The sequence below is a fragment of the Parasteatoda tepidariorum genome, chromosome 9, assembly GCF_043381705.1.
Source record: "Parasteatoda tepidariorum isolate YZ-2023 chromosome 9, CAS_Ptep_4.0, whole genome shotgun sequence".
Taxonomy (NCBI): domain Eukaryota; kingdom Metazoa; phylum Arthropoda; class Arachnida; order Araneae; family Theridiidae; genus Parasteatoda; species Parasteatoda tepidariorum.
The window spans coordinates 17585492-17607191 of NC_092212.1; the positions used below are offsets into that span (position 1 = coordinate 17585492).

A 21700-nucleotide genomic window follows, 5' to 3' on the forward strand; every position below is an offset into this window, starting at 1 on the left:
ACACCAGGGAATAATTTGTATCTTATCGTAAACTGAAACTCATTATGGCCTTCTTCCTACCACTCCTTACGTCGAAGAGAAGTGGGGACACTAAGTATTCACTCCGAGGAATTTTAAGAAATTCTGGTGAAGAATATATTATTAAATTGGTTAAAAACAGTAGTTTCATTTTGCAATGAATGTTTGATTAAATACTGATTAATATTTTCTTCATATATTTCACTTCCAATCTAATATCTGAAGACTTGATTTTACCTGCGCTATAGCTTTACTTAAAATATACGTATTTAATTCTGGATGCGGTTTTTAAATTTTGAAATCAGAATCATGATGACCACAGCCGAAAAAAAATTTAAAGTCATAACAAATGTTTCTGATCAAAGATCCTGGATTAGAAAGAGTGTTGAGAACTCCTTAGGTCAAATATTGTCCAGTTGGGAAGCCAGAAGCTACACTGAAAATTGGCGATTCTCGCTTCCACTGCGTCACTGTGATGATTTATTCTTTAAATCATAATAAATACGGACGACAATTTAAATTATATTAGACAAAGAAAAATACTGCAATTTTTTTTAATTATGAAGTCCTTTTTCGAACATTTTTTATTTTTATTTTATGGGTGATGCATAAAATTAAATAAACACAAAACATAAAATTATTTCATGAACGCTAAATCTTGTTCCAAAGTTTCATTTTGCAATGAATATTTTATTAAATATTGATTAATATATCCTTCAAAGAGAGCTTTCAGACTTAATTATTAGGAAAAAAACTTTAGTGAATTCGAAACATATAGGTGAGATTGAAAACTATATTCCTTATAATTCTTATTCTTTTACTGCTTTTAAAATAATTTAACATAATAGATTTCTTTTACAGTTCTAAGATATTTTCGCATCGTTGATTTCAAATCAGCAATATAGTCCAAGCAGCAATTTTTTAAATTACGTTAGAGTGACTTGCTAAGTGTCCCTACAGCTCTGGTACGTAGGGCATGGTACGAACCAAGTAATAATATATTTCAGTTTATGATGCAATTCGTTAAACTAATATCTTAAGAATTATTTTCAAAATAATAGACAAGTATACATACATACATACTAAAGAAAGAAACTAACTTTCCGAACAAAATTAATTTCTGATCTGTCATCCCCTCAACCGAATGAGCTAAGATCTAGTTCTTGTGCATATCCAACAAAAAAATGGTTCAAAAAATTTATGGTACGAATTGTTGTAATTTGTGTTTCGAAAATTTATGATTTGATATACTAAGGTTACATGCTTTTAGACATTATTAAATGAGCCGACAAGTGTATGGAATAGGCATTTATATAAACCTTTGCGTTTTTTTTAAGAACTGTGCATTCAGACATGAAATAAACTAAAAGATGTCTCTTTGAATCCAAACAAAACTCATTTTAGTTATGAACTTCCCTCACCTTTTCCTACTTTTAACTCAGATATGACAACTGCTCAGATTCAGCAAAAGTTTTAATAAATGAATAACAAATTAAATAGTAAATTACGAAGAGTAAGGATAATTACGTCCACTCTTAAAAAGTGTCACTGTAAAGCAACTAGAATAAATGAAAAATACTAAAGTAAGCATTTAATTTTATTAGAAAACAACTTTTTTACAAAGCGGAGCGAGTTTGGCATATCTGTGAATTAGGAAAAATTAAGTGCCGGTATACATGCAACAAAAAATATGATCTCGAGTAATATTTTAAAGAAATGCAGCTCATGTGGACTGAAATCTTCCGCTGTCATTTTCAGTAATTTTCCTGAAATTCTTCTGTCTGACAAAACATTTCCAGAGATGCCACCTTTTGTATCGTCTTGTAAAAAGGTATATTATAAGGGAAACGAAATTTAAGTTATTTTTAGTTTAGTATTCTACCTTTCAAGAAATTTTTCCGCCATTCCACATCGAAGTATCATATAAAATGCAACTTTAATGCTTTTATCTCGTGGTTACTTTTTCAAAGCGTAAGTGTAATTATATTAGCTCTACCATTTTAATAGAACTTAGACAGAAATCGAATCTACTTTAGTTAAGACAGCATTTGCCGCCTATTTAGATAACGGGCAATTGCTTTTATTTTTGGATGTAACTAACCTAATATGAAGCAAAATTTAATTTATTACAATTCATATTTACTTTTTTATATCTTTGATACTGGTAGATTCAAAATAATTCAAATTTAGCTTTTATATGGAAATAAAGTATCCTATTCGGTAAAGTTTTTATCAATCATTATTAACATGAGAATAGATCTTGGTCAGTTCAGTAAAAAAACGTATAACAAATGTTTTTTTTATCCGTATATTCTTTGCAACTCCTAAATAACGCTTTTATAAAGATAGTAATTTTCAATTTTTTGCAAAACTAACGCCATTCGTAATTGTTTCTAGCATTTCTGTTCAAAAAGGAGGAAAGGGGTTTCTCTTAGACCCATTAAGAAATATAAAATATATTTCTCCAATCAAATATCTTCATTTCTTGCATCCTGACATTTTTGCCTTCAAATCCTCCTTCACTTCTCGCATCCTGCATTTTTTTCCCTCCAATCCTTTAATTATCCACTAATTTTTTTCATCCGATCTTCCAAATATCTTCACCTTTTTCATACTCCAATTTTTCCAACTAATCCTATAAATATCTTCACTCCTTGCGTCTTCCAATGTTTTTCTCTCTAATTCTCCAAATATATTTACTTCTCTCATCCTCCAGTTTTATTAGTGTAATTTTTTTTCTTTCACTAGCAAATGTGTATGCATTTTGAAAATAGTGAATATACTAATAGCTACACCGGGGAATAATTTGTACCTCATCGTGAACTGAAATGGCCTTCTTCCCACCACTCCTTACGTCGAATAGAAGTGGGGATACTAAGTGTTCTCTTGAGCGAATCTTAAGAAATCCTGGTGAAGAATATATACAGAATACTTAGCATACATAACTATGCCTAGGCACTCTTGTATGTTTGAGGAAAAAAATTTCTACAATAATATTTATAAAAAAAACAGCCTACGAAGCGTAAGGCACTCCACGAATTTTATCCTCCCTGTGTCTTGAATATATATACAAAAAGGACGAAATATAGTTTTGTCACCGAGCCTGAACAATAGGGAATAAAAGAGAAATTAATATGTAACTGCTTTCTTTTTGTTTAATAAATAACTAGAAAAAAACTTCGCGATATTTTCTTACTCTTAGAAAGAAAAAATACTTTTCCTAACAACATTGTCAAATTAATAGAAACTTATGCATCTGCTACAAAAAACACTTGCCATTTTAATTTTTTTTCCTTAAACTTGTTGGAACATGCCCACTACTTAGAAAACGAGCAATTGATTTAATTTTTAGAATGTTTTGGGGTAAACGCATCAAAGTTAGCAAAATTACAAGAACATATCTACTTTTTTATAACTCTCCTACTGGTAGTTTTATAATAATTAAATTTTGATTATGTATGGAAATGAAGTTTGCTATTCGGTAAGGTTTTTACCAATTGTTGTTAATATGAGCACAGAACTTTCATGCTGCTATTTTTACCCTCTAATGCTCTTTCACTTCTTGCATCCTCAAATTTTTTCCTCCAATCCTTTAATTATCCATTTATTTTTTTTTTCCGATCCTCCAAATATCTTCACTTTTTTCATACTCCAATTTTTCCCTCTAATCTTATAAATATCTTCACTCCTTGCGTCCTCCAATTTTTTTTCTATCTAATTCTCCAAATATATTTACTTCTTGCATCCTCCAATTGTTTTAGTGTAATTTTTACTTCTTTTATAAGCAAATGTGTATGCATTTTAGAAATAATGAACATACTAATAACTACACCGGGGAATAATTTGTATCTTATCGTAAACTGAAACTCATTATGGCCTTCTTCCTTCTACTCCTTACGTCGAAGAGAAGTTCGGACAATAAGAATTATCTCGAAAGAATTTTAAGAAATTCTGGCGAAGAATATATTATTAAATTGGTTAAAAACCGTAGCTTGTAAAAATAAACTGATTTTCCCAAGAAATTTGAAATTAAAGAGACGAAAATGTCTAANGACAATAAGAACTATCTCGAAGGAATTTTAAGAAATTCTGGCGAAGAATATATTATTAAATTGGTTAAAAACCGTAGCTTGTAAAAATAAACTGATTTTCCCAGGCGAAAATGTCAGAGACGAAAATGTCTAAGATTAGTTCCAACAATTCACAAAGCAGAAAAAAAATATAAATAAATAAAAACCATTCCCCGGTGCAATTACTCTAATATCTAAGGACTTGATTTTACCTGCTCTATCAGTTTACTTAAAATACTTAAAATATAATTATTTAATTCTGGACACGGTTTTTAAGTTATGAAATCAGACTCATGATGACCACAGCCGAATAAAAATTTAAAAAGTCATGACAAATGTTTCTGATCAAGGATCCTGAATTAGAAAGAGTGTTGAGAACTCTTTAGGTCAAATTTTGTCCAGCTGGGTCGCCAGACGCTACACTGAAAATTTACGATTCTCGCTTCCACTGCGTCACAGTGATGATCTATTTTTAAATCATAATAAATTCGGAAGACAATTTAAATTATATTAGACAAAGAAAAACGCTGCTATTTTTTTTTAACTATGAAGTCCTTTTTCGTACATTATTTTTTTATTTTATTGGTGATGCATAAAATTAAATAAATACAAAACATAAAATTATTTCATGAACGTTAAATCTTCTTCCAAAGTTTCAGTTTGCAATGAATGTTTTATTAAATACTTATTAATATATCCTTCATAGAAAGCTTTCATACTTAATTATTAAGAAAAAAAACTTTAGTGAATTCGAAACATATAGGTGAGATTGAAAACTATATGCTTCATTATTCTTATTCTTTTGCTGTTTTTAAAATAATTTAATATAACAGATTTTATTTCATATCTACGATAATTTCGCATCGTTGATTTCAAATCAGCAATATAGTCCAAACAGCGATTTCTTCAAATCACGCTAGAGTGTTTTGTTAATTGTCCCTACAGCTCTGGTACGTAGGACATGGTACGAACCAAGTAATAATATATTTCAGTTTTCGATGCAATTCGTTAAACTAATATCTTAAAAGTTATTTTCAAAATAATGGACAAATATACAAACATGCATACTAAAAAAAAAAATTTAACTTTCCGAACAAAATTAATTTCTGATCTGTCATCCCCTCAACCGAATGAGCTAAGATCTAGTTCTTGTACATATCCAACAAAAAAATGGTTCAAAAAATTTATGGTACGAATTGTTGTAATTTGTGTTTCGAAAATTTATGATTTGATATATTAAGGTTGCATGCTTTTAGACATTATGAAAGGTGCCGACAAGTATATGAAATAGGTATTTATATAAACCTTTACGCTTTTTTAGAACTGTGCATTCAAACATGAAATAAACTAAAAGATGTATCTTTGAATCCAAACAAAACTCATTTTAGTTTTGAACTTCCCTCACTTTTTCCTACTTTTAATTCAGATCTAACAACTGCTCAGATTCTGCAAAAGTTTTAATAAATGAATAACAAATTAAGTAGTAAATTACGAAGAGTAAGGATAATTACGTCCACTCTTTAAAAGTGTCACTGTAAAGCAACTAGAATAAATGAAAAATACTAAAGTAAGCATAACTTAAATTAAGCATAACTAAAGTAAGCATAACCCCTATGGCATTCAACGTGTTAAAAGTGTCACCATGAAGTAACTACAGTAAAGTTGCATTTTATAACTTTAAATTTTTGTGTGTATAGTGCTGGAAAATTTATTTAAAATGAAAAATACTAAAGTAAGCATAACTTAAATTTTATTAGAAAACAACTTTTTGTACAAAGCGGAGCGAGTTTGGCATATGTGTGAATTAGGAAAAATTAAGTGCCGGTATACATGCAAGAAATAATTTGTTCTCTAGTAATATTTTATATTTTAAAGAAATGCAGCTCATGTAGTAAAAATTGAAATCATATGTTGTCATTTTCAGTAATTATCCTGAAATTCTTCTGTGTGACTAAACATTTCCAGAGATGCCAACTTTTGTATCGTCTTGTAAAAAGGTATATTATAAGGGAAACGAAATTTAAGTTATTTTTAGTTTAGTATTCTACCTTTTAAGAAATTTTTCCGCCATTCCACATCGAAGTATCATATAAGATGCAACTTTATTGCTTTTATCTCGTGGATACTTTTTTCAAGTGTAAGTGCAATTATCTTTGTTCTACGATCTATAAAATTTAAATTACTACCAATTGAACCTACTTTTGTTAAAACATTTGCTCACGACTTTCATAGCGAGCAATAGCTTTAATTATTGCTAGATGCATTTTTCGAATCCATAATTAGAGAATTACAAATTTATATTTTTAATTTTTGGTCTTTTACACTGGTAGTTTAAAAAAATCACTTTAAGCTTTAATATGGAAATAAAGTTTCTTATTTGGTAAAGTTTTAATCAATCGTTATTAATATGAGTATAGCTCTTTCTTAGTTCAGTAAAAAACGTATAAAAAATGCATTCTTATTATCCGTAAATTCTTTGCAACTCCAAAATAGTGCTTTTGTAAAGACAGAATTTTTTTTTTTTTGCAAAAATAACACTATTCGTAATTGTTTCTCGCATTGCTGTTTGATGAGGACGAAAGAGTTTTCTCTCAGACCCATTATAAAATATAAAATACATTTCTCAAATCAAATATTCTCACTTTTTGCATGCTGCTATTTTTACCATTAAATCTTCCTTCACTTCTTGCATCCTGAATTTTTTCCCCTCCATTCCTTCAATTATCCATCAATTTTTTTCATCCGATCCTCCAAATATCTCCCCTTTTTCATATTCCAATTTTTCCCTCTAATCCTATAAATATCTTCACTCCTTGCGTCCTCCAATTTTTTCTTTCTTTCTAATTCTCCAAATATATTTACTTCTTGCCTCTTCTAATTTTTTTGGTGTAATTTTTTTCTTCTTTTATGGACAAATGTGTATGCATTTTAAAAATAGTGAACATACTAATAACCACTCCTTGGAAAAACTTGTATCTCATTGTAAACTAAAACGCATTATGGCCCTCCTACAACTCCTTACGTCGAAGAGAAGTGGGGACAATAAGTATTCACTAGAGGGAATTTTACGAAATTCTGGTGAAGAATATATTATTAAGTTGGTTAAAAGCTGTAGTTTGTAAAGATAAGCCAATTTTCCTAGGAAATTTGAAATCAAAGAGGCGGAAATATTAAGATCAGTTCCAACAATTCACGAAGCAGAAAATATTTCTTTTACATAAATAAATAAAAATTATTCCCCAATGCAATGAATCTAATATCTAAGGACTTTATTTTACATCAGGTATAGCTTTACTTAAAATATACTTATTTTATTCTAGACACTGTATTTTAAGCTATAAAATCAGAATGATGATGACCACAACCGAGGAAAATTTGAAAAGTCATGACAAATATTTATGAGTAAAGATCCTGAATTAGAAAGAGTGTTGAGGACTCTTTAGAGCGCACGTGCTGTGGTCAAAGTTTGTACATCTGGGTTGCATACGGCACTGAATTCAAATTACGTTAGACAAAGAAAAGTGCTGATTTCTTTTAGCTATGAAGTGCTTTTTCATACATTTTTTTCATTTTATAACTGATGCATAAAATTAAATAAATACAAAACTTAAAATTATTTCTTGAACGCAAAGTCTTATTCCTAAGTTTCATTTTGCAATGAATGTTTTATTAAATACTAATTATTTCATAGAAAGATTCCTTCATAGAATACTGATTCCTTCATCTATACTTATCCTTCATAGAAAGCTTTGAGACTTAATTATTTGGAGAAAAAAACTTAAGTGAATTCAAAACATATAGGTGCGATTTAAAACTATATGTTTCATTATTTTTATTCTCTTGCTGTTTTCAAAATAATTTAGCATAACAGATTTTTTTACAGATCTAAGATATTTTCTCATCATTAATTTCATATCAGCAATATAGCCCAAGCCAAAAATTTTCAAATTACACTCGAGTGACTTGCTAAGTATCCCCACAGCTCTGGTACGTAGGGAGTGGTAGAACCATGGTGATAATATATTTCAGTTTCTGATGCAATACGTTACACTCATATCTGAAGTGTTACTTTCAAAAGAACAGACAATTATATAAACATAGACAGAGGATATATAAACCTATAGATGTTTCTTCTTAAACCTTTCCATTCCGTCTAAAAATCAAATAAATAAAAATAAAATGAAATGAAAAATAAACTAATTATATCATTTAAAAAAATATTAAACTAGTAAAACTAGCAAAGCTAATTTCAGATTTTAAGTCATTTCCCTCGAATCAGGTAGAATCATGTACACTCACCTGAGAATGTATGCAAAATAAAATTTATTTGATTACTGACGATGCGAAAACCTATGATGCAACCCCCGGGGGTGGACCGGTACCTATCCATGGAACAAATTATGCTGCCTAAGGAACAATGGAACAAATTATGCATAAGGAACAATANGCAATGATATATAAACCTATAGATGTTTCTTTTTAAACCTTTCCATTCCGTCTAAAAATCAAATAAAGAAAATTAATAAAATGAAAAATAAACTAATTATATCATTTAAAAAAAATATTAAACTGGTAAAACTAGCAAAGCTAATTTCAGATTTTAAGTCATTTCCCTCGAATCAGGTAGAATCATGTACACTCACCTGAGAATGTATGCAAAATAAAATTTATTTGATTACTGACGATGCGAAAACCTATGATGCAACCCCCGGGGGTGGACCGGTACCTATCCATGGAACAAATTATGCTGCCTAAGGAACAATGGAACAAATTATGCCTAAGGAACAATAAACTATTTCTATTTAATTTAATGTGCTGTATTTCTCTCGGAAGTGTTGGATTTTCCATAGACGAGCGGTTAACCGGGAGCTGAGAAACGTCACCTAAAACGGAACCAATACCATATTATATTTTGAAAGCATACTTAAATACAATGAAATTAAAATTATTAAATCAAAACAACCTGAAATATAAACAATTAACCTGTGGTAAAATTATCTGATCGTTAACCGGTTCACGGCGATAAACTGGATAGAGAAAGCTGCTTTAACCCTTTAAAGGGCCATTTATTTTCAGTAAAGGTAAATTATAGAATTTTCACAAAAAAAATAGTAATTGATAGAAGAAATTAAGCTTATAAAAAATTATAAACTTTTAGAAATTAATGATAAAGAATTATAAGCTTATATAAATTAACAATAAAAAATTATAAGCTTATAGAAATTAATAATAAAAAATTATAAACTTATAGAAATTAATAATAAAAATTATAAGCTTATTGAAATTAATAATATAAATTTAAAAAATTATATAAGCTTTTAAAAAATTAATCTAAATTTTAATGCCATTATTTTTTGGTGGTAAGTATATATACCACGACCTATTAGTAACTTATTGACTTTTATTTTTCTTTATTTATAAAATAAATTTTATAAAATATATTCATTAAATTATATTTATTTAAATTATACTTATATTATATTTTTCTTTCATTTTAAAATAAATAAATAAATGCTACAAAATGTCTAGAAAGCTAAAGTTATTAACAAATGGGAAAGTAAATTAAAAGTGGTAGAAATGTTAACATGCACTTTAAAACATGAGTGATAAATATACTTACCACGACTTTAGAAAGGGTTCAGGTGAAATGTTTTCTGTCCTTTTCGAAGGAGCAGACAAACAAATAGTATGTCTGTAAACCCATACGAACTTTTTGAACCTGTACATTCAGACACAGAAATAAACTAAAGAATAGCTTTTAGAAGAAAAAAAATTGTAGCTTTCAAAACAAACTCATTGTAAGTTTGATATCCCCTAAGATCTAGTATACGTGCTACAAGTGGTATTTAAAAAATTATTTCTATTGTCTCTTACAGCAGTTTATTAACTCTACAGTCTATAAAAACATTCTTAGCTTTATTGAGACTGCGTCGATTAACTTAATATGTAGNACAAATGCTACAAACGTCAGAAGGAATTATAAATTTTATAAATTATATACATTTTCTTATACTAAACAATCGTAGTCACCTTTATCAAATGTGTAGAAAGCTGAAGTTATTAACAAATGGGAAAGTAAATTAAAAGTGGTAGAAATGTTAACATGCACTTTAAAACATGAGAGATAAATATACTTACCACGGCTTTAGAAAGGGTTCAGGTCAAATGTTTTCTGTCCTTTTCGAGAGAGCAGACAAACAAATAGTAAAAGTATGTCTGTAAATCCATACGAACTTTTTGAACCTTGTACATTCAGACACAGAAATAAACTATAGCTTTTAGAAGAAAAAAAAATTGTAGCTTTCAAAACATACTCATCGTAAGTTTGATATCCCCTAAGATCTAGTATACGTGCAACAAGTGTTATTTAAAAAATTATTTTTATTGTCTCTTACAGCAATTTATTAACTCTACAGTCTATAATAACAAGAAACGAAAAACATATTTAGCTTTATTGAGACTACGTCTACTAACTTAATATGTAGCGAGTAAATGTTTTAATTTATTATTAAATGATAGATAATCAGGCTTGCCAATTTCTACGCTTTATGCAAAATATTTCATAGAGTGGTGGACATTTAAAAACCAAAGCTATCAGAAATTTTGGTCAATTTGGAATATTAAAGATTTTACCACGTAAGAGGCAGATCTAATAAATGAACTTGCATATGAACTTAGAAAACATTTATGCAGTGGTGAGGAATTAAATGTAAATTAATAAAAAAAATGCATTAAAACCTAATCATTGCCGCCACAAAATTAAATACTTACATAAATAGTAAAATAATGCAGCTAAATATGCCAATGCAAATTTCTTATTACTTTTTTTTATATTTTATACTGGTAGTTTTTATAAAATCATATGTTGCTTTTGCATAGTATATTTCTTTAGGGCAATCTTTTATTCGTTTATTCCTTACCACTCCAGCATCGTGATTGAGTTTTAGTGAAAGAAAAAGCAATTTTTAATTTTGTAATGATAACACTCTTCGTAACTGTTGTTTTTTTCATTTCCCAGACTGCCAACCATGGCTGAAAGCCGTTATATAGCAGGACAGAAAAGTACAAAAACTGGTACGAAAGACATTTCATTTTAGCATTTTTTTTTTTTTGAGAAAAATAAAATATCTGCAACTATCAAGATTTCTTTTATAATTTTAGTCTATATATCAAACTGCTTATTTTCCAAGGATAAAGTAGATATTGTTGAATAGTTTTGAAAAGAACAAGTTAGCTCCTCCCGAAAACTAGTTATACCTGAAATGGTTTTACTACCATCCTTTCCTCTTTTCCGTCTCGTTTTCACCCCTGCTGCTAACTGCTACGCTTTTTGTATAATGTTTTTTAGAATAGTTGACATTTAAGACTCAAAATTTACTGATTTTTGATAATTACAAAAGTTTCACCAATAAATTGCGGATTTCAAAGTGACTTTATATATGAACTTTTAAATCGTTTATATGTAGTGGCGTGGAAATAAAGTTTAAATTAATAATAAATTGAAACCCTAACTTTGTTACTACTAGAATAAAGTTTTGCAAAAAAATGTTGTCTGTCCTGTATTACAGTTCGAATAGGATGAAAGAGGTCTCTTTATAGACCTATTAATAAATATGAAATAAATTTTTCCAATCAATTAATATCTTCACTTTTACCACCTTCCAATTTTTTGGTAGAAAATGAGTTTTCTTTTCTTGTTATTAAAAAAATTAATTAGAATGTACAAGTTTATAATGAACGTATACGTTTTTATGCGTCTTTGAAATTAACACTTAAGACCGAAAACATATAGTCTGAACGTATCGCAGTTTAAAATGAAATGCATTATTTCTTCTTTCCTACCAATCCCTATGCATTAGAGAAGTGAGTGTACTTAGTATTCCCTCAAGGAAATTTTAAAAAATCCAGAAGAATAATTTATAGGTACGGAAGAATAATTTATATAATTATAAGTTAAAAACTGTTGCTTGTAGAAAACAATTGATTGCAGATTTGAAGTAAACGACGTGAAAATATTTCATATCTGCTCAAAAATTTCATGCAGCAGACAACAAACAAACAAGTAAGTAAATAAAAATTGCTCCCCACTGATATTAATCCAATGGCCAAGGACTTTATTAGGGTCGCGATGGCTTAACCTTAATTGCACTAATTAATATTTACTGACAATATTCTAAGTTACAAAATCAGAGTCAGGATGACCGCAATCGGGACAAACTAAAAAAGTAACGACAAATGTTTTTGAGGATTTTGTAAATTTAAAAAAAATAAAGTAATGCAGTTTTAAAAGATTGATACAATCCCCTTAATTTGAAAATATATTTTGGAAGATGAAAATCAGTTCAAATAAATTTTGTTTCCTCAATCATTATTTACCGCTTTTGAAAGTTTAACCAGTCAAGATCACCCTGAGTAAATATTTTTTTTACAACCGCTGTTGAACAGTTGACCCAATTTTAGGTTTGCCTACCCATGTTAAACTCTATAGTCAAGTAATTTTGAACCCAATTTAGAAGAAAAGGGAACTCAAGGATCGGGATTGGGCGAAATTTCGCCTCAGAGATTAACTTTTTGATGGAACTAATCAGCATTTGCATTACTCGGTTAATCTGACGGTAAAAGGACGGACCATGGTCCATCTGCCACTAAGACTATTTTACGTCTGCATTGTGGTCGGTGTGAGCCGGTAGCAGAATTCGTATCAACCAGTCACCAATGGTATTCGAAACTGAGTTATTTAAGTGGAAGGTGAACGCTCTATCCCCTGAAGCACTGCGGGTCATGGAGAAAATATTTTATCTAACTTGCTTTCTCTGAACAAACACATAACTTTATTTTCGATGGATTTAAAATTTTGACCCCCAAAATATAAGAGGGTGGTAGTCCTAATTTAGAAAATACGTTTCCAATAGTTAATACAAGAGAGCAGTCAAAGCTTTGCATCGTGTTTTCCACATTGAATCAAAAACCTGAATGTGTCTAAATAGCATGACTAGATAAATAATTAGAATAAACATTTAAATCATAAAAACTAAATAAAAATAATATTTGTTACAGGAAAGTACATTTTTGTGTCTGATTTTGTAACTTAACTATCGCTGCTCTAATTCAATACGATTTGGTTACGTCCTCAAACCCTAAATATTGAATCTTAATACTCTAAAATCTGATAATCAGATGTAAAGTTATGAAAGAGATATTTTTCTTTGTTCACTCTACAAGTGCTGTTTAAGGGACATATTGCATTGCACATTCGGCATGGTTGTCAGAAAGTGATTTGTAATTGTAGTTTTATGCATAAGAAGTACACAACATGTTTTAAATCTATTTTCATGACTAACAGTGCTTCGAGTTTCCTAACAAATAAATAACAACGACATGTGCTTAATAAAATTAAATCAATCACATATTTCATTAGAAACTGATATCTGATTTTAGATCAATCATTGACTAGAAAAGAAAGAAATAATTATATATATATATAAAATACTCAACTTTATGATGATATTATTGAGCGTTATGAGCTTTTGTTTTTCTTTTTAAGGACTGATTGTAAACTTCTCTTTTAAAAACTGTTGAACTCTTTGAGTGGTCTATAGCTGTCTCATCTTCTATGTGCTGTTTGCCTCTACGAAAAATATAATTGTTTTATCTATTTATTTATGTTTTATTATTTATTATTGAAATTTTTATAATAAATGTTTCTTTTACAACAAATATCTGGTGGTTTTGTTTATGAAATATCGTAGAAATAAAGTAGAATCCCTATTTTAAATTTTTTTGGTGAATTAGCTTTTAAAAGGAAACGGAAAGCGCTCAAATGAAACGGAAATCAGGATGGGTAAAAATACTATCCTATTTTTGAAAAACTAACATTTAAGATATGAACTATTAGAAAAACGCGCATTCTTTGTTACTATTTACATATTATGGAAGGATGAAAAAACATGGAGAACTTCGTGACCCAAATTATTTACCGTACACCAACCACCATGTACACAGGGAGTTTATTCCTGCCAACCGTAAACTCCCCGGGTGAAACACCTTTAACACAAGGAGTTTTCGGTTGGTAGAGATCGAACCCACGACCTCTTGGACATGACCCCAGCACTCTACCAACCATGCTATCCCGGCATATTAATATTAGACATTGCCTTTGCACCGATATTGCTCAGCAAATAATTTTTCTACCATGAACCTACAATTTCCTTCACAGAAAGTACATTAAGACTCTATACTATTCTTAACAATACACTTTACAACATACTATTAAAGTCGGCAATAGATTAATTAAAACTTGCCGGTTATTCTTTCTATCTTTACTCGTATAAATAAGTAAAAGTGACATCCATTCATACAGAATTAAACAGAAATGCATAAATTTCTGACTACAATTTATTTTTAAATAGAAAAAGAAATTTGAAAAAAAAACTTGATCAGTTCTGTTAAATTCTCATAATTTCTCAGAACTCATAATTTCTCAGAAAACAGTTTCAGACGAATTTCTTCATTTCAGCTTACGGTTTCATCTGCTTCTTTGTCTTCTAAACCATTCGGTTGTGGCAATCTCTGTAAAATACCTTTCTTTCCATCAATCAAAATATAATCACCTAAAATATCGATACATAACATCTAAATAATGTCGATGAAATAAAATCTTATTTTAAAACAGTTAATAAGCAAATTTAAAAAAAAATATCTTGAAGAATTTTAAAATGGAATTAAATGAAAGAAAAGATAAATACACTTAGTACTTTTTTAAAATAAAAAGTAAGATCTAAGCAGGGTTCCAAAGCATCTAGAAAATAACTGGTTATAAAGACATGCCTGCCAACTACTACTCCTTTCCATAAATGTCTACCACTTCGTGAAACATTTTACAAAAAGCGTAGTAGTTGGTAGGCTTGAGGAGAGGAACTGTAATCCCCCTAAGCATATGAAAGACAGGGCTGCCAACTACAACGCTTTTTGCAAAATGTTTCACGAAGTGGTAGACAATTAAAAACCAAAGCTTTCAGAATTTTTAGGTAATTTTGCGAACATTTTAAAAACCTCAGATCTAAGGAGCTGGTACAAAGTGCTGTTGCGTATGAACTTTTAAATCAAGTAGTAGTGTTGAAAAATAAGTTTAAATGAATAACAAATAATACATTAAAACATTAATTTAGTTACTACTAGAATAAATTATTACAAAAAACGGAGGAAAGATTGCAGCCCCGTTAAAGTTACCTGTTTTGAACTGCTTTGTGGCTCTTCGTACACCGACAACACACGGCAGGCCATATTCCCTGCTCACAACAGCTCCTGAAATGAGTAAATATGAATGTTAATTTCTATTCGATATAATCGTACTATTTCAATTAATTTCGCTAGAACCGTGGTGGATCAGGGGACAGAGTGCTCGTCTTCCAATGAGGCGACCCATGTTCGAATTCAACCTTCGTCGGTCGATATGAATTCTGCTTCCAGCTCGTAAGAGCCACAGTACTGACATAAAATGGCATCAAGTGTAGAAATATTAGAATCCCATTGCCGTCAAGCTAACCGTGGGGAGTTTTGTAATTTTCCTTTCCCTGTGACATGTATTGGGAGAAATTTTTCAGTCTTGCAGGACTTATTGATGGATTTGATTTACCTGCAGAGGAAATCCACACTTGCGTTACATGAAGAAGAAATAAATGAAATCTTCCGACTGTTAGCCAGACGGCAAGGAGACTCTAATGATCTGTCTACCACTGGGGATATTTTACATCAGCACTGTAGTCGGTTCGAGTCAGATGCGGATAGACCAGCCATCGCTGGCATTCGAACCTAGGTCAAGCACTCTATCTCCTCAGCCACCACGGTTCATTAAGAAATATTTATCGAATTATATGGAAAACTCATTTATTGGGGTGTAGCAGGCGAACCGGTAGTTGGAGATAGTTTAAAAGTAAACAATTTGGACAGCTGTGTCCTTAAATGTATTTACATCAGATTTGACCACGATTTAGAATTGGGTACTGACAACTCGAGAAGTGAAGTGATTACGCCTAACCATGTTATTAAAATAATATTTAGTTGAATGCCGGTAAGCGATTTCACGCGTATACTGGCTTCTGAATCGACACATGTCCTGATTTACCTTCGATGACGTCACTTGCAGGTATCCAATTGCGAATTAGTATACGGTGCATACATACAACCATTCTTCTTTAGTAATACAGATCACTTTATAGGGTTGTAAATTTATTAAATATTAATACGAAATGCTACTTAATTCCAGTCACTTCGTGATAATGCTTTGGTGCATTTTTAGAATTAATCGAAATTAATTGCCTACTTTTTTGCCAAAGAGGAGCAATCGCATGCAATCCACCATTTGAAGTAAAGGCGAGATATTTTTTACACTTTTAATAAAATAAAGAAAAACAGTTGTTTCAGAAAAGCATTCTTACAAAATGAGAATCAGGATGTAATTAACCCGTTTAATCCCGAATTTATATATAGAAATGATACAAAAAGTGGTTTTATGGAAAAAGTGGTATAATACATTATCGAAATTAATTGGTTTTTCTACTGTTAGGGCATTCAAAAAGTCTTTGATAGATCAAAAAATACTTGCTCCTTATAATTCTAGATCTAACCAGAAATAACTAAATCATTGTGGTATCTGAGAATCTTTTAATTCACCCAGATAAATGAAAATGCTGAAAAAGAGTTTCCCACCACAATGAATGTTTTTGAANGACATTAATTTTGCTACCGTCTGAAAAGAGGATTTCTGAAACTACGGAAAATCCGTAGCAGTTGGAGGGTATGTATTATATAATCAATGTGCTGGATATGTAGCACCACCAACCGATTCATCTCATACTTTTTATGCTCAAAAGTTATGAAGGAATAAGCTTATACTATAATCAATGTTAGCTCAAAGTATAAATAAATAATTTTATTTTGAACTAAGTGAATTAAAAAATCAAACAATTATAACCCCGCCCACAAATAAACTGCTAAAGAACTACTTTGATTACCAGTTTTATCCTTTTACCCTGATTGATACGGTTTTATGCTGGCACGTATTTGTGACAGTCGGCACGAAAGGGTTAAAGCGATGAGCAATTTTTTATAGTATATTTTTTTCCAGTTTCCCAGAATAATTCGAAATTAAGTCCTGGTGATAGTTACGATTCATTAATTAAATATATCCCTGCATTCATGGGCAAAACCTAACAAGCAGTAAAAATTGGCAAGAACTTATAATAGCATATTATTCTTTCAAAAGTGTTACTTCATATAATTGACGAGATATTTGAACGCGGAATTACATCATATGAGTTCTGAGCTATATGAGTGCATAGTTACTCATATGAGTGCAGAGTTACTTCATTCGCGTGCTGAGTTATATGAGTGCGGAGATACTTCGTACCAGTGAAGAGCCGTTTGAGTGAGGAATTATATCAAATGAGTTCAGAGTTATATGAGTGCAGAGTTACTTCATATGAATGCAGAGCAATCAAAGACTGGTCATAAGACAATGTATTTTCTTAAAAATTTCGAAACAAATGTTAAACGCTACGTTGTTGCAATTCGCCTATTTCAAGCTAGCTTTTGTACACATTCGTTTCCAAGTACCAAGAAAAGATTAAAAAAAATAGAGTCGGCATTCCATTTTTACGAATTCATCGGTATCGAGAATTGAATTCACTAAATCGGGTTTATTCGCAATATCGGTGTCCAAAACAATGAAATATAGATTTCCAAGCTTACCTAATGTTAACCTTACTTAACCCCTTGGGGATGGGTGATTCATAAAAGCATTCGTACAAAATCAGAATCAGGATGTAAATAAATAAAAAACGGTAGCTTAAATGTAGGAGTTGCTTATTTGGCAGACTTACTTTGCTTTTACTTTAACTATTGTTAGTTTAATCATATATATAATCAATGTTAATTCAAAGTATAACTAAATAGTTTTATTTTGAACTAAAGTAATGGTGAATTAAATAAGTAAAACAATTATAACCTCGCCCACAAATAAACTGTTAAAGAACTACTTTGGTTACCAGTTTTATCTGTTTACCCTGACTGATACGGTTTTATGCTGGCACATATTTGTGACAATCGGAGCAAAAGGGTTCATATGAAACTACTCAAAAAATGTTCCATATCTAAAAATTTGCACTACTTATTCAGCAGCTGAAAATGTAACGAATTTTAAATACGCAGTTCATTGGACTAGTGTACCAGGAAATTCACTTCTTGTTAATATTTTTAGAAACTTGGATTATTACTGAATTTTTAGTTACTTAAAATTTCAGTGAACTCATTTTCCCTGACATTTTAGATATTAAATTAAATTCCCTGATATTTTTGTGATTTTACAAAATTCTTAAAATTTCCTTATTTTTTCCTGTTCTCCGTGATTTTCCTGTTACATGGCCAACCTGTTAATGCATAAAACTACGTAATTTAATTCAACAAAAAAAAATCTTAAGCAGAAATTTGAATATTTTATTTTATAACCGTCGTTGAACACTCGACCCAATCTTGGGTTTACAACTACTAATGCTCAACTCCGCAGCCTTGTAATTTTGAACCCAATCCAGCAGACAAGGAAACTCCTGGATCAGTACCTCCAGAGGTATGATTTGTTATGGGAACATGGAGGACTTTAAGACGCGACAGATTTTACGTGCTTTAGTCACCATTTACTACACGGGGAGTCTTCGGCTGGCGAGAATTGAACCCACAACCTCTTGGACATGGGCCCAGTGCCCTACCAACCTGGCTATCCTGGCCCTTAGGCGATATTTAAAACTATTAATAATCGAATGGGCTGGGATAGCCTGATAGGCAGGGCACTGGACCCTTGTCCAAGAGGTCGTGAAAACGATTCCCACCAGTCAAAGACTCCCCGTGTAGTAAATAGTGGCTGGTGAATGTTAAATCTGTCGAGTCACCAAATCCTCCGTGGTCCCATAACAAATACTGCTTCTGGAGTACTGAATTGGAGACTGATCGTTCTCTTGTTCAGGTTAAAATTACGATCTGTGGATGTATGAATGTATCCGCTCTATAAAGGGGTGTGACGTATGGGTGTAGCAGAAGTCAAAATCTTGGCCATAGATGGCGCCACTGGAAAACTAGAACAATCACACCCCTTACCTTCCTACTACAGCAACAACATAAATAATCGAATATTACCATCCATGACTTCCTTCTGGAACTTCGATCCAATAGTCAGTTCTTCTATTGTGGGATCATCATCCCCGTTCTTCTTCAGCACAAAAGTATCAGGCTCAACGGATCCGGACACCACAGTCTAAACAAGATGAGTTTTTTTTATTTTTTTATTTTTTAACGATGAATCAATTGAGAGTTAAAACTATAAAATTAAATTTGTAAGAGATTCAAAAAGACTTATAAATTGTAATACAGTAAATATAGTAAATAATTCATAGTAATATAGCAAATTTAAGAGTTCTAAGATGTTTGGTTGTAATAAAACTACTGAAAGTCTTAGTTTAAATGTGGTAAAATAAGTATTCTAGGATGTTTAGTAAAAATATTAAGTCTTAGTTTTAGTATTGTAATTCTAAGAATCCTAAGATGTTTAAATTTTATTTAGTAAGTTTCCTTTGTTATTTGAATTTAATTAAAAATACTGAATGTGACAGTTTTAATATAGTAACTATAAGCGTAATAAGATGTTTGAATTTAATGAAAATACTTAAATCTTGGTTTTAATATGGTAAATATAAGCATCCAAATATGCTTGAATTTAGTAAAAATATTGAAAGTCTTTGTTTTAATATGGTAAATATAGGCATCAAAAATGTTTGAATTTAATAAAAATACTCAAAGTCTTTGTTTTAGTTTTGAAATTGTGAACATCCTAGGATGTTTAAATTTAGTAAGTTTCCTCCGCTGTTTTAAATTAATAAAAATACAGAAAGTCACGGTTTTAATATTGTAAATATAAGCATCTTAAGATACTTCAATTTAACAAAAGTACTGAAAGTCTACGTTTTAGTATGGCAAATATAAGCATCTAAAGGTGTTTGAATTTAATAAAAAATACTAAAAATCTTAGTTGTAATATGATAAATACAAGCAGTGTACCATGTCTGACTTTAATGTAAATGCTGAAAGTCTTTGTAAACATGGTAAATAAAATCATCGTACCGTGTTTGTTGTAACAAAAATTCTGAAAAACTTTTATATAGTAAATATAAACATCGTTAAATGTTTGAATTTAATGAAAATGCCAAAAGTCTTAGTTTTAATATGGTTAATATAAGAATCGTACCATGTTTGAGTTTAATGAAAATTTTTAAAATCTTTGTTTTAAAATGGTAAATATAAATATCGTAGCATGTTTAAATATAATGAAAATGCTGAAAGTCGTAGTTTTGATATGATTAATATAAGCATCGTACCATCATGCCATGTTTTAGTTTAATGAAAATTTTAAAAGTCTTTTTTCTAAAATGGTAAACATATACATCGTAGTATGTTTGAATTTAATGAAAATACTGAAAGTCTTAGCTTTAAAATGATTAATATAAGCATCCAAAAATTTTTGACTTAAATAAAAAAAACTCTGAAAGTCTTAATTTTGAATATTATAAGCATTTTAATATGTTTAAATTCAATAAAAATTCTGAAAATTTTAGTTTTAATATAATAATTATAAACATCGAAACACGTTTGAATTTAATGAAAATACTGAAAGTTTTAGTTTTAATATAGTAAATATAAACATCGAAACACGTTTGAATTTAATGAAAATACTAAAAGTTTCAGTTTTAATATATCAAATATATGCCTCTGCAGGCATGTCTATTAAGATAAGGATTGTTTTGTAACTCTCGTAACTTAAAATATCGTCACCACAAACTGATTAACATATTTAAATTACTCCCTGATTTCATCGAGAAAAGCATCACTGTGCATGAAAATCGAATAATTAAGTTAAAAATTATAAAGCTGTTCTTTATTTTGGGTACAGAATTCTTTAATACTTGCATTTTAATATCCAAAAATTAAAATAAATTAGAATTTCAAATAAATACCTCTCCCAAACCATAGTTTGCTGTGATAGTAATGCTGTTCGGGTTGTTGCTGACTGGATCACATGTAAACATAACTCCCGACACCTGACATGCAACCATCTCTTGAATCACAACGGCCATCGGCGAATTCAAAAACTGACAATGCTGTCTGCAAAAAATCCAATTACATTTTGATTACTTTTAAACTTTTCACGCTTGCTGCTCAGACGATCCTGCCTGTATGAAATGTGCCGCGGCACATTTTTCGTATCTTTGTAAAAATTTCATCTTACGAACTACCGGCCTGCATCAACTGCCAAGGAGAGCACCTGACTTTATTTACTGGTTGTAACTGAATATCCAAGACCACACAGATGAAAAGGCTCCACCGAAATGTTGCCACCCCATCTTCTCAATTTCTGCAGTTCTTGAAAGAAATACTACTAAAGACGAGGGCTCTTCTCCAAACCCTTCTCTCCAATATCAAGACCAGTGGTCGGAAGAAGCGCAACTAGTGGAACTACTGTGATTGCTACATTTTTTGCGTAGTTTGTAATGTATGATAGGCATAATTTA

General features: G+C 30.4%; 2 protein-coding genes across 2 annotated transcripts in view; one reads left to right on the plus strand and one right to left on the minus strand.

The window, feature by feature from the left end:
- Positions 1-13805, plus strand: part of LOC122272717 (cysteine-rich with EGF-like domain protein 2-B) — a gene marked incomplete in the record, with an annotated part of 45967 nt that extends 32162 nt beyond the window's left edge. Inside the window, 1 exon segment of the mRNA XM_071185379.1 lies at positions 13633-13805.
- Positions 13806-14469: 664 nt separating this feature from the next.
- Positions 14470-21521, minus strand: LOC122272490 (phosphoenolpyruvate synthase-like). Its single transcript, XM_043056247.2, has 4 exons — positions 21146-21521; positions 19275-19392; positions 15318-15392; positions 14470-14698 (listed from the first exon to the last, which is right to left on the minus strand). The coding sequence occupies exons 1-4, from the start codon at positions 21263-21265 to the stop codon at positions 14601-14603; spliced, it is 411 nt and encodes a 136-aa protein (XP_042912181.1). The 5' UTR covers positions 21266-21521; the 3' UTR covers positions 14470-14600.
- Positions 21522-21700: the final 179 nt, after the last annotated feature.